We start from the raw sequence: 18,526 nt of genomic DNA on the forward strand, positions 1-18,526 counted from the left end.
AAATGCCTTTGTAAATAATAAGCATCTTTCTTCTCCCCAGCAAGATTCCTTTCCAACAAAGGACCATTTCTTTAGTTAGTAAAATGCTGGTGAATGTTTTTTGTGGAGACTGCTTTGAAAATTTGGCTAAATAAGAGGAACATATCACCAAGAAATGTTTCTATTACCAAAAAAAAAAAAAAGAAAAAGAAAAAGAAAGAGGCAAAATAGGACGTAGGCTTGGGAGTTCTGAAACCAGAACATTCTAGGTTCAGATTTCACCTCTTCCGTATAAGCCGGACGTAGTCACTCGTTCCTTGCTAGGTTGTTGTAATGGTTAGAAATAGTATATGTAAAGCACCTGGCTCACGGACACTCAGTAAAGGGTAGACATTATTAATAACATCTCCATTTTATAGAAGTTCCTCCTCCTGAGTTGGGGGTTTGCTATATTGTGCTGGTTCCGTGAGATGGTTTTAAATTAAGAAGGCAGCTGCGACTGGATGCTAACTCCGTCAAGCAGCATTCTCTGCAAGCAGTGACCACCTGAGGCCGCCTGGCAGGGGCAGGCCCCGTGCAGACTGAAGCTCACAGTCACTGACAAGAAGAATCTTTTTGTTTTTTGCTTCGTGGAGAAGGCGGTGCTGAAAGCTTTCTTCCTTGGGGAAATCAATTTCACTGTGCAGTGGATCTCCGTGAGTGGGGTCATACTACTGCTTTCCTGAAAGAGACATTTCTGTTTTTATTAATCATGGAACTGACACAAGACTGGTAGAATTTGTAAAAGAAAAGAACTTGTTTACTCTCCTTTTTGATGCACCCCCTGCCTTCCAGAGGTTAAGAGTGAAGAAGGGATTTTTACCTTACAGTCTGGAAGCCAGACCCTCTTCAGGTTTAAAATAAGCAGCCTCATGTCCTTGGAGACCTGCCGTATATGAATTTTAGGAATAAAAGGAATTCTCAGATTTTTGTCGGCTGTCATTTGGAAGGCAAAGTTACAAAGCCATAGTGCCAAGAGCCCCTAAAATAGCTGTGCATGTAATTATGGGGCTAGACATTTCCTCGTCACAAGCATGAGAATGTGTCCTTCTTGGAGTTGAATCCAATATGAAGGACTGTTGGTGTGAAGATGAGAGGCTTTTATTCTACACTGGGTTTCCTGACATATAGAGGGCCAGTCACCTTAACATAGATACAATAAGAGGTCAACATGAAATAGCTGTCTTGGGTGAGAAGAGTATTGGTATTAGTATTACCTTTTTAAAAAAAAATTATCTGTAGTTTCTGTCAACAGCAGTCATTCCTCATACTTTTGAAATTGGTTTGAACACCTGTTTCCCTTTCCCCCCGCCTCTGTACATACACACACACATACATGTATATATATGTGTGTGTGTAAGAAGGTCGCATGCATATATATATATATATATATATATATGCGCGCGCGCACACACACACACACACACACACACACACACATATGCACACAACATTGTATGAAGTGAAGTGCAGCCTCATGGAGTGCCATGATGGGGCAGCAACTCCCACCTTGCAGGTAGGAGGCTATAGAGAATTGGGGCCCACTTTTTGCTTATGATGAAGAATGTTCTGCACCAATAACTAAGCGGCCTCTAGGGGGCAGCAGAACACCAACTAAAACTACCGTGCCTGGGGTTGTCCGGCTTTTCTGGCTTATTGTCCAGCTCTTCTAGGTCCATGGTGCAGCACCCACCTTCTCCCCTTTGCCCAGCAAAATTCATCCTCTTGGCCTTGCCAGGCTACGGTCCACTTGCCTCCATTCTCTCCCTTCTCCTCCACACTCAAACTCTCCTGGTCTACTTTGTACCGTATCATCTAGTTTAATGCTGGGACGTGTTTGCCATTGTTTCACAACCAGCTCTACCTGTCCTTTTTGGCAGGAACAATGTTTTATGTCTCTGGATTTCCCATAATGCCAGGACTGCCCTGGAGGCCTAAATAAATGCTTGACAGCAGATGGAGGATCCCGTAATCTGTAGTGAGCCCTTGATACATATTTGCTAATTTCGTTGTCAAGATGGTCTTCTTTTTGCACAAGAGAAGACATTTTATTTGCTTCACTTATTTCTGAAATGGCTACTTTCTCACATGCATTCTGGTTTTAGATTGGAGTGTAAGATGTAGGTGTGATGGAGGGCATGAACTTTGGTGCCAGAGCTGTAGGATGCCTCCTCCCCTTCCTGGTTGTGTGCCTTGCTCAAGTTAACTTCTCAGCCTCTGTTTTCTCACCTACAAAATGGGCCTTCTTTAAGGTGATCATATAATTTTAACTAAACTGGAGTACAGAGTGAAGGAGGATATTTAAAAATATTATCCTATAGTTTTTTGAAATATTTATTGACTGGGGAGTGGTTTTCATTTTTTTTTGACTTGTCTATAAAATTGTTCTATTCAAAAATGGTTTTCCCAAAATAACATTTCCATGCAATATGTGCCCTCCTTAATACCCATCACCGGGGTATTGCATGGAGCACTGGGTGTTATACGCAAACAATGAATCATGGAACACTACATCAAAAACTAATCATGTACTGGGTGGTGACTAACATAACATAATAAAAAAATAACATTTCCTACAAAATATTAATATACAAACAGGACACATTGTAAACTGGCTGGCATGCTGGAACAGCAGGTGTAAACCATATGGTGCTTCAAAGAATCAAAGCACGTAACATGTGTGAAGTGTGTAGTGCCGTGCCTGGGACATACTATGTATTCAGGAAATGAAGATTTCATTTTCCTTCCTGGAAGAAGGTTGGACAAAGAAGCACTCACCAACAGACCAGAGACCTATGGCTTTTATTTTTTTTTTAAGGGTGCTGCCAGGAGGCTGTGCTCCTAGCTCTCCAGATTCTACCAACCCAAGGTGTGAGTTTTGTCCAACCCTAGCAGGAACATACCGATTGGAGAAGATGGTCCTGCTTATGTGTATTCAGATAGCTGCCTCAGCGGTAGAGAGTGTACCCCGGGGATGCTGCGCATTTTGGGTAATAATTTGGCTGACCTGTGAGCACAGAGCTCTTCCGTTTACTTGCGAAGTTCCTACTCCTTCTGGGCAACTTGCCTGGAAAGCTGGAGCAATGGGTCTTGGCACCCCTGTTCTGCACCCAGCTCCTGCTATTTAGGAGCAATTGTGCTTAAATATTGGGCTTACCATAAACATAATAGTTTGAGCTGTAAAATATATAACTGTCTTGAAGGTTTGTGTCCCCATGTAACTGGAAGCTTAATTGCCATTCTGCGATGAGGCTTCCAGGGTTGGGCAGTCCCCTTTTAGAAACTGTAAATTCACCACTCTTCACCCTGCCTCTTTTAAGTGCTATTTTGCTCTGGTAATGAGAGCTCTCGAGCCTGTGTGTTCATTTAACCCCAAGCCCCTCAGAACTGAGGCTTGTGTTTTTGCCGGTTCCTGGTGTGTTGGCGAATTCAAGGAGTGCTCTGTGTGGCCTCCTGGAAGCAGGGAAGGATCTCCACACGGTCGCTAGCAGTGTGGGACAGGAGAATCAGGGGCAGAAGCAGGTAGTAGTGAAGGGACAGCCCACTGCATGGCTCCTAACAGCCTCTTCTCTCTCTAGGTATGTGTACATTCCAGTAGGCGGGTCCCAGCATGGCCTGCTGGGGACACTGTTTTCCACCGCAGTGACGTTTGCGTTTGTGAGCTTCTGGCATGGCGGCTATGACTACCTCTGGTGCTGGGCGGCCCTCAACTGGCTGGGAGTCACCGTGGAGAACGCAGTCCAGAGGCTTGTGCAGACCCCGTGCGTCCAGGACAGCGTGGTGAGCAGGTGGTGTGGGACCATTGAGCCAGGTGGACTAGGCCTGGGAGGGAAGGCAGTCATCAGATTCACCCCAAAATGGGCCATTTTTGCCAGATTGGTTCAAAGAGTATGTGCCCAGAGGTAGCAGGTTTTGTTTTGTTTTTACATAAGTGTTTCAAAGCAATGCATGCCTACTGTATAAAAATAAGAAAATTCACACAAGAGGAAAAGAAAAATACCTTTTCAACAAAAACTGTTACAACTATTCTAACCTTTTTCTTTATATATACGCACACATGTATAACGTTTAACACAAATGCTATTATTCCAGAGACATAGTTGTATGAGGACCACCTTTCTATGTCACCAAATCCATTTCTAACAACCCCTTTGAATGGCTACACAGAATTCCATTATGTGGCTATGCCATCATTTATTTAATTAGTCTCCTGCTATTGGGCAATCGTGTCATTCTAATTTTTGGCAGTTGTCAATCAAAATGGAGATGAGTATCATAACTGGGACAAATTCTTTTTTTTTAAATTTTTTATTGTTATGTTAATCACCATATATTACATCATTAGTTTTTGGTGCAGTGTTCCATGATTCATTGTTTGTTCATAACACCCAGTGCTCCATGCAGAACGTGCCCTCCTCAATACCCATCACCAGGCTAACCCATCCCCCTACCCCCCTCCCCTCTAGAACCCTCAGTTTGTTTTTCAGAGTCCATCATCTCTCATGGTTCGTCTCCCCCTCTGACATACTCCCCTTTTCTTCCTCTCCTGTTATCTTCTTCTTTTTCCTTTTTCTTAAAATGTGTTGCATTATTTGTTTCAGAAGTACAGAACTGTGATTCAACAGTCTTGCACAATTCACAGTGCTCACCGTAGCACATACCCTCCCCAATGTCTATCACCCAGCCACCCCATCCCTCCCACCCCCAACCACTCCAGTAACCCTCAGTTTGTTTCCTGAGATTAAGAATTCCTCATATCAGTGAGGTCATGTGATACATGTCTTTCTCTGATTGACTTATTTCACTCAGCATAACACCCTCCAGTTCCATCCACGTCGTTGCAAATGGCAAGATCTCATTCCTTTTGATGGCTGCATAATATTCCATTGTGTATATATACCACATCTTCTTTATGGGACAAATTCTTATATGTAAAATTGCTAAGTAAAAGTTTCTCACCCTTTTCGCCATGCATACAGCTTAACTCTTCCTTAACTGCCCTGCAGTCAAAGTGTGCCAATTGACTTTCCTCCCAACAGTGCATGAGGATGCCCTTGCCAGTACTGAGTAGTGCTGATATTTTTAATCTTGGCTAATTTGATAGATACTGTTAGTGTAGCATAAAAAAAAAAAAAAAGAAAAAAACAGCTAAGTGCTTAAGACGCATTCTGATTCCACAGGAAAATGATTTGGAAAATTTGGCACTTTACACACGTTACACAAATGTTTTATCATATAAAAGTGATATACAGTATATTAGAATCTTGTAGGAAATAGTCAGTTCTGAATATGCAGCAGTATTCTGATAACCCTGAAAAGAGTGGCTAAAAAGAAATATGCTGTCATCCATGTTCACGGCAGGCAATAAAACACAAGAAATTTACTGAGTCGTGATTAATATGCCTAAACTCCCCCAGTGTACGCAACTAAAGCAAATATATTTCAGAAACCCAACACTACCAAATAGAATACATTTGAGTTTTTTTTCCTGTAAAGATAGCCATAGTAAAAGTGGACAGTTATTTGAATAAAAACTGATACAAAGCACATAGCAAAATAACACATCTGAAGGAATTTAAATATGCTCATGTATGTTTAAAGATAAATATTTTATTCAGTAGTAGTACCCAGCAATCATCAGGAAAGAAATGTCAGTGAATCTTAATAGAAAATGGAATTGCAATGAAAGTCATGGCTATGTAACACAAAGGAAAACCATACAAGCTGGTATCATCGAGGTTTCAGTCTCCATCTTCAAATCTGAATAGTCTTCCCCGAAGCCTGAAACCCAATTATCATCTGTGAAAGGCAGAGAATTCTTCTGAGCCTAGGCTGAAGCCCTGTAACACATCTCCCCATTCTTTCAGGGAGGGTCTAAAATTAACCTTGAACTTAATGTTAAGCACTGCTCTGTAGACTTTGAGCTGTGGCTTATGTTATTGACAAATTTTAAAAACCTAAAATCTTAAAGGAGGAACCCAAACGGTGCTATGTAGCCTTGTTAATTTTGGTTAAAACTGAAGACAGTGAGAACATTTACTCACAGGATGAAGCACATGAATGTCTGCTCTGCCTCATCACAGCTTAGTCCAGGACCCTTGTGTGTTTGCCTCATTTGAGCTCCCATCCACAAGTCACACACCTAAGTGGATAGTAATTTTTGAGTGTGCGTTTTTTTGGTGAGATGTATGTCTGTATATTATGAATATGGTGTTTAGGGGACATATTTATTGAGCAAGAACATATTTTGTAAAGCCTATTTTATCACCTTCTATCCTGACAGCCTGGTAGTTGGTTATAGCTATGTAGACAAGGAGTCCTTGAGTATGAGATCAGGATTCCATTACTGTTTATATCCCCAGTGGTTAGCTCAGCATCTGAGTTAGCCACAGTGTTAAGTCAGTGCACAATTGGGTTGATTCTTTTTTTTTTTTTTAATTCAGTTAGCCAACATATAGTACATCATTAGTTTCAGAGGTAGAGTTCAGTAATTCATCGGTTGCGTATAACACCCAGTGCTCATCACATCACATGCTCTCCTTAGTGCCCGTCGCCCTGTTACCCCAACCTCCCACCCCCTACCCTCCATCAGCCCTCAGTTTGTTTCCTATGGTTAAGAGTCTCTCATGGTTTGTCTCCATTTCTGATTTCTTCCCATTCAGTTTTCCCTCCCTTCCCCTATGATTCTCTGGGCTATTTCTTATATCCCACATATGAGTGAAACCATATGATAATTGTCTTTCTCTGATTGACTTATTTCGCTCAGCATAACACAATTGGGTTGATTCTTTAGTTCTTCCACTTGTCCACGCAAAGATTTTTTCCCATTATTCTGTTTCTTTTTTTTTTTTTTAAAGATTTTATTTATATATTTGAGAGAGAGAGAATGAGAGATAGAGAGCACGAGAGGGAAGAGGGTCAGAGGGAGAAGCAGACTCCCCGCCGAGCAGGGAGCCTGATGCGGAACTTGATCCCGGGACTCCAGGATCGTGACCTGAGCCGAAGGCAGTCGCTTAACCAACTGAGCCACCCAGGCGCCCCATTATTCTGTTTCTTTCTTTTTTTTTTAAGATTTTATTTATTCATTTGAGACAGAGAGAGAGAGAGAGAGAGAATGAGCAGGGGGAGAGACAGAGGGAGAAGCAGGTTCCCCGCTGAGCCAGGAAACCGATGTGGGGCTCGATCCCAAGACCCTGGGATCATGACCTGAGCCGAAGGCAGACGCTTAACCATCTGAGCCACCCAGGTGCCCCCATTATTCTGTTTCTTAACACAGTTCAGCATAGATTCTGTTTTCCTTCAGAAAAATAGGGCTGGCATTTCAAATATTGTGTAACCTTTTGAATAAACTGTTTCCCCACTTGGGTTACTCTCCTTTCTCTTTTCATGAATCCATTCCCCATTCTTTTGCCTTAATCCAAACGGAGATTTAATGCCTCCTTAGCACCTAATTTCCTCTGATGTTAGTCTCCATGATTGATCTGATAGTATTTTTACAATGGGAGTTCACCCCCCCCCCAGGCTGCTCATATATTCTCTCCAATGACGTTAATCCTTCATCGGTTTTTTTTTTTTTAAAGATTGGTTGGAAGATATTTGAGTACCAAGGATGATCATATCTTCTTTTCCCGTATCTTTTTCATCTTCGACCTCAAAGCTTTGTCTGGAGCACAAAATACAGTAGGATTTCTCAGTGTTGATGAAATGGCAGTTGAACATTCACCAGAAGACTAATCAGAGCTGAGTGTTGTAGGAAACCCTCTGATGTCCTAGGCAGGGCTGTCCAATTGAACTTTCTGCAGTAATGGAAATGACCAATAAGAAAGTAACAAGCCACACTGAGCACTTGAAATGTGACTATTGTCACCGAGAAACTAATTTTTAAAAATTATAATTTTAATTAATTTGAGTCTAAGTAGCTCCCATGTGGCCAGGGGCTTCCATTTTGAGCAGTACAATTCTAGAACGTACCCCTATCAAGACAAAAATTACAAGAATGTAGAATGTTATAATTTTAAATAATGTTCATTAATGATGAGGCACCTCGTATATCCAATGGCTACTGAGCTGTTGCACTTGTGTATCTCACAGATATCTCAGACTTAGCATATGTAGTCCTGGACTCGTGTACCCCATTCCCCCGTAAGTCCAACTAGCTCCTTTCCCTCTAGCATTCTCTCTTTCTAGAAAAGTCATCCTTAATCTAGTTACTCAAGGCCCAAACCAGCAAGTTACCCTTTGTACTCGCTCTCCCTCTGTTCTACCTGTATGTACCGTATATTCTATCTCCTAGGTAGATCTTATTTTTAAAAATTATTTCCATTTCTGCTAAGTCATCTTAATCTTGCTGTTCTTGTTCCTTGCCCAGTCTACCAGATAGTTTCTAACTAGTTTCCCTGATTCCATTTTTGCCTTCTTCAATTCATTATCCTCACAGTGCTGAGTGATGTTTCTCAATAAAAACCTAACCATATTGTTATCCTTCTTAAAATCCTTAGTGGTATCCCATTATTTTAGGACTAAGCCCGCAATATTTAAGATGACCTATGACGCCCTGCCTGGTCTTGAGCTCGCTACCTCTCCCCATCCGCTCTGCTCCCACCCCCCACTTCACACTCTGTTCTTCCTTCTCTTCAATTGCTCATCTTGCCCCTCCAGCCTCAGAACCCCACCTGGGCTCGTCCATGTCCTAGGGTGCTGCCTCTCCTCTCCCTCCACCTCTCTTCACCCCTCAGATTGCAGTTCCAGTGATATCTTGTTTGTTTGTCCCCTGCTGACCCTCCTGAGTCAGTCAGGTTCTGATTAACGGTTCATTTTGGGCTCCTTGTAGGTGATCTCTTCTGTTGTACTTATCATAGTTGCAATGAAATATTTTTATACAATAACTTGTTTAATCTGTATCTCCTTCACTGAACTGTAAGCCTCATGAAGCCAGAGGTCTGTATCCTTGGCATGTATCAAAACGCTTGGCACAGAGTAAGTGTGTAGTAAATACTTGTTAAATGAATGAATGAATATTGTCTGACTCCACTGAGGGCAGTATAAGAGGAAGTAGCCCCATACAGCAGCATGAGGAATATAGATTGAATACTGGAAGAACTTCCTAAGGCTGAGGCTTGTTGAGCATTATACAGGGAGATTATTTTTTTTCCATAGTAGCATAGATAATAATTGATCTAGTGATGGCAAAATGCTATTTTAATGCTCAGTGAATGAAATATATATAGGAAAGAAAGGGTTGGGGAGGAATTAGCCTCTCTGGTACCCTGCTGCTTTATGAGAAGGGGGATTATTGGTTGTGACTCACTGGGGAACAGAGCTGTAGGATGCTGACAAAAGGTACTTTCACAAAGCACCCGAGCTGGGTGGACAAAGAGAAGTTACTGCTGAAGCAACACGCTTTTTCTCTATACAAGCACTCTCTCAAGGAGGGAGCTAGAATTTGTGTTCAGCATTGAAATCTTTTAGTAAGTGGAAACATTTTGAAGTATCAATAGAGTGAGTGACATTACTTCTTGCCAATTCTCCGTGTGCTCTCTCCTTTGAAGGAAGATACCTTCAGGCTGCTTGTCAGTTATTCCTACAAAAGGTGAATCGACATCTCAAGCAGTTCACCCACCCCCACCCTTGATGCTCATTTCATTGAATAATGTCAGTATGTCCTCCTCCCCCCAGCCCTTATCTCCTCTTCTTTGCCCCAAGAGTATCCTACTGAGCTGTTTATATCCTCTCTGAAGCAGTAAAATTTCTATTTATAGACTTAATTGAGGAAAGGCGCCTCTAGTGACAATCAGGGAGGGTCAGTCTAATGGTCGTGGGAGGGATCTGATGCTCTGGTGTGTCAGAAGGAGCCCAAAGACCATGGCTCTGTGGTGATATCCATTCAGTTTATCTGCTATATTGGTCAGTGTGACTTTGAAGATGTAGGTACAGAAATCCCATGAGTTTGAGAGATCAGTCAATTGAAAATTGATCAGTCAATTGTAAGAATTATCGACATGATCCAACTAATGCTTACCTAGTTCTCTGGAATCCTAACCCGCCAATTAGCAGGATATACATACATGTCAGTTGGCCTGATAAGAAACACTTTCACTTGAGGTCAGTGACACCAGCCCCAACTAACTCACTGAAGGATTACAAAGCAAACTAGTCTAAGAAGAGTAGTCCTGTTTGACAATGACTCATGATCTTCTATTTCTCTGCTGCTTGGCTTGATTCAACAAACAGAGATCAAGTACTTGTTGTAGATAAGCCATTTTCTCAAGACTGGAAGGCTTTCTAGACTTGGCCGTTTAGACAGAATCAGTCTGGTTCTTCATTTCTTAATTTGCTCATTTAGGAAAAAAACATTTCCAGTACCCTATGTGGGAGACACACTGCAGAACCCTGGGGAACTCTGAGTGAAAGACGTGGTCCCTTCCTCCTATTTTTTTTTTCTTTTTTCTTTTTGCATCTCTTTCAGTGCTTCAATGCCTATAGTGTACTAGTCTATCATTGTGTAGTGGTAGAATCTATTATTAGTTCCCTCCAAGAACAAGGTACTTTGTGTGGCCCATCAGGATAATCATCTTTGCGGTGTCTGCTTTGGAATAAAGAGGCAATAAAACCATGGAATGAGGGGCGCCTGGGTGGCTCAGTCGTTAAGCGTCTGCCTTCGGCTCAGGTCATGATCCCAGGGCCCTGGGATCGAGCCCCGCATCGGGCTCCCTGCTGCGCGGGAAGCCTGCTTCTCCCTCCCTGACTCCCCCTGCTTGTGTTCCCTCTCTCGCTGTGTCTCTCTCTGTCAAATAAATAAATAAAATCTTTCAAAATAAAAAATAAAAAAATAAAACCATAGAATGAGGGCTTTTCTTTAGGAAGAGCTAAGTGATCTATATTAAAAAACAGTCTTGTCTTCATGAGCATCATAAATACCGGTTGGCCTAGCCTTCACAGGCATTGCTCAGAAGAAAAGTCCAGGCTAGAGATAGACAGTTGGGAGCATATAGTTGGTATTTTGGAGTCCTGGAAATGTTTGAGACTTCCCAGGGAGAGTGCAGAAAGAGAAGAAAAGGTGGCGGCCCAGGACCGAACCTGAGGAACACCAACATTTGAAAGTTGGGTGGAGGAGAAGGGGCCAGAAGGGGGGAGGAAAATCTAGAGGGTGATTTCACAGAAACCAAGAAAAAGAGGGTATTTCATGGAGGGGCTCATCAAAGGTGGTGATGCCATTAAGGGGTCAAGTAAGGTGAAGTTAAAGAATGGTTATGTCTCCAGACCAGGGTGCTGACAGTGGGGGGAAGGGGCTGTGAGGCATCTTCCCTGTGCCACAGGAGATCATTGGCCTGCTGAAGATGCAAGGTGTATGCAGATCAGTTGAGGACCAGGGTAAGGCATTATGTGCGGAGAGACCGCTGATGTTCATGAGGGGTGATGGTCAGTGTGAGCTAACCTGGCCCCTTATGGTTAAATAAACCAGTGTGAGCTAACCTTGCCTCTTATGGTTAAATAAACCATAAGAATGGTTTATTTAAAGAGCTGGGACTTGAGTTGGACTCTGAAGAATTAAGAGTGGGGCTTGGATAGGTCAGTAGAGAGCAGACAGGCGTTCCAGGTCAGGAGAATAGCACACATACAGCCTGAAGTCAGGAATAGGGTTTCCATGGAGGTGAGGAGGCAGACATGGGAGATGAGGGGTTATCACTCAGGAGAATGGAGGAAAGGAAGCTAGAGAAGCCAAATGGTCTTCCATATAAAGGGATTTGAAGGCCAGACTTAGAAATATAGAAATGCAAACCACTTAACCAAACAGGAGAGCATTAAATTAACATATTAATCCCACACGTCAAATTAGCCTGTTGTGCTAGCTTGTTAGCACTCACCCAGGCCTCTCTGTCTGGAAAAAGCAATGCATGTTGTTATGAACAGTGTGTTCCTTGGTGGATGATGACCTGTTGGTGCCCCCTCCATTGTCTCCCACTCCAAAGGATCATTAACGATGCAGGAAGCGCACTGCGCAATTCACTGCTTACACATTTTCTTCTCTGTGGGAATCTGAACCTAAGCCTTAACCCCTCTGGTCTGAGAGGTGGAATGTGGCAAATAATTCCACCTTTTAGTCGAATACATTTAGCATGGCAAAAGCATTTTCACAGGTTCTTTTTAACTTTCCATTACTGAGTCTGCTATCTGCAGAGAGAAGGTTTTGAACTAGAGCCAGTTTCCAGTTATTCATGGCCTGGTGAGCCTCTCCAGGTCTGGCCTGCTCTGGGACTTCTGTGGCCTTCCCTGTCCCTGTCAGGTTAGGCTCGAGCAAGGCAGGGTCACCGTTTCATCATCGCTGCTGCCATGGCTGCCCGTCCTTTCTTCCCCAAGCACACAGCACAGTCTCCCGGCCTTGGGAATTGTAACCTCGGGAAAGAATACTAAGCCAAAGATGAGATCTATCACTTGAATGGCAGTGGTTGAAATGGGCTTTTTCAGGTGGCATGTGGGATTAGATTCATTACTTGAGAGTCCCCAGTTCCTGCTTCTACAGCACAGATAAGTGGTGGTTACTCTGGTCACAGATGAGCTTAGGAAAAAGCAAAATCTTACTGTGTACGTGCTGAAGCTTTGGATGTGTCTTTCTAAATCTGGCTCTTTTTTCCTCCCAGAAAACCCATTACTCATTGAAGGTAGCAGAGCTTGCGTTTCCAGTGTTCTTATTATCAGTAGAAGGACGAAATTAGTCCCCTTTTCTCAAAAATAATATGCACATACTTTGTGCAATATATTTCTACAATATGTATTTATTTACAATGTATACTTAGGCTTTATGTGCAATCAATATTATGTATATATGCTATAACTGTATAACACATATATGTAATATATGTACATGTGTATGTATGTGTATATATACACATATGTGTGTGTGTGTGTGTGTTCATTTTATAAAGCTCTGAGGAGTCAGAGATGTTCAGGACTTCCAAAATATCTCACATTCCTCCCAAGACCTAGAAATAAACACTGCTTTAAAAAGCCTATGGAGCAGCTGCTGGTCTCATTTGAGATGAGCTGAGTCGGTATCAATGTACTGTGATTGCCAGAATGTACTGAAACACAATTTAAGGGGGCTTTTGCTTTTTCTTCTGGTCTGAACCCTATAGTTCACCCAGTAGGCTGGAGTCAGAGCTGGAGTAAGAGCTGAATGGCCCTGCGGGGTGGCAGGAAAGAGTATCATATAAAAGGTGCAGGACATCTATCAAGTTGACTAGGCCACCATTGAAAGTAATGATCTTCAAATAATTTCACTGTGAAGAAAGATGGAGAGGAATAAAGAATAACAGATACAACAAAAATTTTTATTTAAAGATACGTGCAAACACAGAGAAGTACATAGAAGGTTACACACTCCAACATTAATGGTGGCTAGCTTTTTACTGACGGGATTACGTGTGATACATATTTTCTTGGTTTTACTCATTTGTATTTTTAGCCTTTTCTACAGTGAATAGGTATTGTTATCTAATTAAAGGTTATTGAGAGAAAAGGGTACAGGATGGATCCACCCTCAGGAGGCTTTGCTTAGCTGACCGTGGATGCTTGATTCATGTTAGAAATGGAAGGACCAGGGCCACCTGGGTGGCTCAGTCAGTTAGGCGTCTGCCTTCGGCTCAGGTTGTGGTTCCAGGATCCTGGGATCGAGCCCCGCATCGGGCTCCCTGCTCATCGGGGAGCGTGCTTCTCCCTCTCCTCCCCACTTGTGCTCTCTGTCTCTCTGTCTCTCAAATAAATAAATAAAATCTTAAAAAAAAAAAAAAAGAAACGGAAGGACCAGACTAATGTGGGGCTGTTGTAGTTGCCACCCTTTGCCAGGGAAGCAACTGTACTAGATCCTGCACAAGGATCTTTCACATTTGTTATTTTATGTAAGCAACACAACAACCATGCAGGACAGGGGTTCCTTATCTTCATTTTTATAGTTGAGGAACCTATAGGCTAGGAAGGTGTGTGATTTGTGTAGGAACACATGGTTAGTTCAATTAGAAAGGGAGTCAAATTCAGTTATACATAATTTACTCTAAGCATCCTTGATATCAGATAAGAGACATCTGCTTTGATAGACCTTACACACTTATTCATTCACTTAATTTATCCTTGCTGCTTGTGTACATTTGGCATTAGATTTTTTTTTTAACCAGCAAAAAATGGGTTTTCTCACGAATACCAAAGATTTGCAATTTGAGATAAGCAAGCTATGGCCAAACCATTTGGCATTAGATTAATTGACATTCCAGCCCTCAGTTCTTGGACAACTTATGTTTTAGTTGTGGCTTCACTCAACCTGTCTATGAAAAAATTGGTCTAAGTGAAGTGGGAATGCTCACAAAAGCATTTTTACCCAATTATGTCATGTGGTTTCAATAGTAGCTTTATAGGTAAGTACTATCGTTATCCCTGTTTTGCAGTGGGAACGAATGGAAACCCAGAAAGTTTAAGAAATATGTGTTCATGGGTCAGAAGTCAAATCATACCGCAAGGCTTTCTTGAGATAAATGAATCTTTGGTCTCCATCCCTCCTATGCATACGTCCTTGTCCTCATCAACAACAACTTCTAATTCTCTTAGTTGTTTCTGACATCTACCTCTGCCTTTCTAAAGTATATTCTCTTATTTCTTCACTTATGAATTATAAATATTAACTGCTTTCTGCCTGAGGTTTTTGCATCTGGGAGACGTACTCCCAACTCCTTCTAATAGAATAGCCATCTTTATTTTTGGCTAAATCAACATTTGCTGTTTACATTATTACCACGATGGTAAGTGTGGCTCACTGCCAAGCCAGTTAATATGCTATCATTGAGTTTCCTTTTTAGTCACCTGTTTCCCCACCTTAGATTAAGAATCACCTTGCCTCTTTTTGTTTGATTAGGAGTTTACTATCACCACTTCTTTCCAAACTCCCCAATAAAATTGAAAAATCCCTCAGAATAGTATTTTCCATGTAGTCAGATGTATTTGGAAATCTGTCAGCTCTCTTTTTGTTCCTGGAGAACCTCTCCTGAAGCCCTTCCATCCTCCTGGCCCATCTGGATCATTTCCCTTCGGATTGGCCGTACAGCTGGCATCCTGGCATTTCCTTCCTCCTCTCTCTTGGCCTGAATCCCTGTATTGTGGGCCCCAGAACTCCTTGTTTGCTCCCCTCCGATTTGGTGGAGCACATCCTTTAGTAGCTGCCTTAGAAAAGCACCGTGAGCGATACATGTTTTTGAGACCTTGTATTTCCCAAACTCTCTTTATTCTACCCTCACCTTCGATTGATTATCTGAGCACTGAATTTTAAGGTTGAAAGGTAATTTCTCCTGAAAATTTTGCAGATGTAATTTGTATTCTCGTTTTGAGTTTTGCTGTTGAGAAATGCCATTTTGGTTTTTGATTCTTTGTACGTAATCTGTTTTTCTCTCCAGAACCTTAATGAAAATATCTTTGGTATTCTGAAATGCCACTGTTCCTGTTGGCCCTGAGTTTAGAGTTACTCTAATGCAGTTTATTGATTAAAAAAACCCTGTTATCTCCTTCATTCATCATGGGGGGGGAGGAGGCAGAGAAAGGGGGAAACCCCAGAGTGTGTATGCCCATGACCCGGATTTTTAACCAACCTTCCTGTTTTCTTTCTCCATGGTTTACTGTTGCCATCTGTGGTATGTGGTGCCTCTAATGTCTAGGCCTCTGGGAATCTCTCTGGTGTATGAATGACTCCTCTCTTTGATATCTACTATCCAGGTGTCTCAGTCCTGTAAATTCCTCCATCTGCTCTCTATCTTATAAAAATGGGTTGATTTTGCTCAACCCATTGCTTTTCACTTCTATTCCATTCTTTGCCTGTGGATTTATTTTCAAATGTTTACTTGCTTTTTAATGGGGTTTTGAAGGGAGCAGAGATATCTAATCTACTGTGTTTAACTGGATGTCATAGAACAGTTTTCTGTGCTGTTGGCCGAATCATTTTGGAATGCTTTACCTGTTTGTCAGTTTTAGATTTTTAAATATCAGGTTTGCTTGGGGCGCCTGGGTGGCTCAGTTGTTAAGCGTCTGCCTTCGGCTCAGGTCATGATCCCGGGGTCCTGGGATCGAGCCCTGCATCGGGCTCCCTGCTCAGTGGGGGGCCTGCTTCTCCCTCTCCCACTCCCCCTGCTTGTGTTCCCTCTCTCGCTGTGTCTCTCTCTGTCAAATAAATAAAAATCTTAAAATACATACATACATACATACATACATACCAGGTTTGCCTAAAAGCAGACCTTGCCCTAAGCTGTTGTTTTTGTGTTTGAACAGATTATAGCTGAGGCCACATCTGTCACATTTTAGGCTTATTTAATAGTCTCAAGAGACCTCAGTACTACCTGGAGAGGGAGATCCCCAGGGCCATGAACAGTCATAATTTGGGTGTGATGGTCATCTAGCTTCTATCTTCCCACCCATATGCCTTGACTCCATACTTAGGGAAGATAGCCAGGGTCTAAGGTCATTAAGTGGAAAGATTCCTAGATTTCCTTTTTTTTATTCTTTTATTCTTTTTAAATTTATGAAGTCATTCGTGACCATATGCTCTTGAAAAGAAAATACAGATAAGACTGGAGTCCTCTAAGACAGCCATCCCCCACCTCAACAAACATACCTTGCTCTCTTTCTTCTTCCATGAGAGGTAACCGTTGTTGTCAGATTGGAGTATGGCCTTCCATACGTACCTTTACTACTGTGTGTGTGTGTTATAATAAATATATAAATATTCTAAAGTTTGTGCTTTTTTGCTCCTCATGACATGTTTTGAAGATATTTCTATATTAGTATATGTAGATCTGCATAATTGGACGTGGTATGGATATATAATGTATTTAGCCATTCTTCTGTTGTTGAAATTTTAGGTTGCTTCTGATTTTTTTCTTTTGCAAATGCAGCTGCTGTGGAGATGCCTAGATATGCCTCCTTGTACATATGTGTAAGTATTTCTTTAGAGCAGATACCAAGAATAGAATAGAGTAGGAGTTGGCGAGCTATGATGGCCCATGGGCCAAATCTGGTCTACTGCCCGTTTTTGTATGGCCTGCAACTGAGAATGGTTTTTATAACTTCAAACTGTTTTATTCAGTGGTCCATACTCTCCCTACTGATTTGAAAGATCATCTTTAATATATAGCAAATATCCAAATATACATAAGTTCATTTTTTAGGCTCAGTTCTATTGTATTGATCTACTTGATTCTTCCTATTTGAAATGCTAGAGTTCTTTTTTTTTTTTAAAGATTTTATTTATTTATTTGACAGAGAGAGACACAGCAAGAGAGAGAGAGGGAACACAGGGGGAGTGGGAGAGGGAGAAGCAGGCTTCCCGCCGAGCAGGGAGCCCGATGTGGGGCTCAATCCCAGGACCCTGGGATCATGACCTGCGCCGAAGGCAGACGCTTAACGACTGAGCCACCCAGGCGCCCCTGAAATGCTAGAGTTCTATAGTATGTCTTGATTCCTGATATGGAAAGTCCCATGCCCCTTTTGGTTCTTTTTCCAAATTACATTAGCTATTTTTGTACAGTGGCTCTTCCATATGAGTCTTAGAATTAGGGAAGTTCCTCAAAACTCCTTCTGGTATTTATATTGGAATTTGTTAGATTGGCATTAAATTGTAGCTTAATTTGTGTAGAGTTAATATGTCTGTGATGCTGTCTTTCCAGTCATGAATTAGTTATGTATTCAAGTCTTCCCTTATGTTATTACACAATGATTATCATTTCTCCTTAGAAGTCTTGGACACTTCTTTGTGGATTATTGCTTTGGTATAGGAAAAATGCTGATTTTTGTTTTGAGTTGATCATTTTGCATCTATCCTGTTTAAATCTTTCATTAACTCTAGTAATTTGTTTCTTGTGAATTTTCTAGATTGATGGTCATATCATCCACAAATAATGACAGTTTTGTCCTTGCCAACAGATTTAACCCTCGCTGCATTTAATTGTCTTGTTGTATTGACTTAGTCTTTCAGTACGATTTTGAGTGATAGAGGAGAAAATGTCTTTTCCTTGAAACTAGTGAGACTACTTACTCAGGGTTTTGACACATTATCTTTATCAACCTAAAGAAGCTTACCCTTTTACTATTTTTTTTTTAAATAATGAACGAGCATGCAGTTTTACCTAATGTTCTATTGGCATCTATTGAGTGATCATAAGATTGTTCTCCCTTAATTATTTAATCTCATGAATTACATGAATTTCTCATATTTTTAATATTGAATCCTCCTCCCATTCCTGGGATGAATTTTACTTGATTGAGAGAACTCTTTTAATCACTCCTATGTTCAATTTACAGCTATTTAATTTAGAATTTTTAAGGTAATGTGTAGAAGAAAGATTAACTTATGGTTTTCTTTCCCTCTGTTGTCTCTTTATCACTTTTGTATCAGGGATCTACTAGCATCATGAAACCAGTGGAAGCGTCCCATGGTTTTCTGTCCTCTAAAACAGTTTCCATGGAAATTGTCTGTTCCTTG

At 41.5% G+C, this 18,526-nt stretch overlaps 1 protein-coding gene across 6 annotated transcripts in view; it reads left to right on the plus strand.

The window, feature by feature from the left end:
• The window catches only part of HHAT (hedgehog acyltransferase), a 328,768-nt gene that overhangs the window by 242,152 nt on the left and 68,090 nt on the right, over nt 1-18,526 (plus strand). For 5 of the 6 annotated variants that reach the window (XM_088016786.1, XM_088016784.1, XM_088016787.1 and 2 more), the window contains one exon: nt 3,597-3,798. In XM_088016786.1, coding sequence (XP_087872912.1) covers nt 3,597-3,798 — 202 coding nt within the window. Of the gene's footprint in view, nt 1-3,596; nt 3,807-18,526 lie in introns of all 6 variants that reach the window. The other variant, XR_015766435.1, reaches the window with a different exon arrangement.

Source organism: Eumetopias jubatus, unplaced genomic scaffold (genome assembly GCF_037043125.1).
Source record: "Eumetopias jubatus isolate StellerSeaLion01/CBP00866 unplaced genomic scaffold, mEumJub1_p1.0 scaffold_12, whole genome shotgun sequence".
NCBI classification, from domain to species: Eukaryota; Metazoa; Chordata; class Mammalia; order Carnivora; family Otariidae; genus Eumetopias; species Eumetopias jubatus.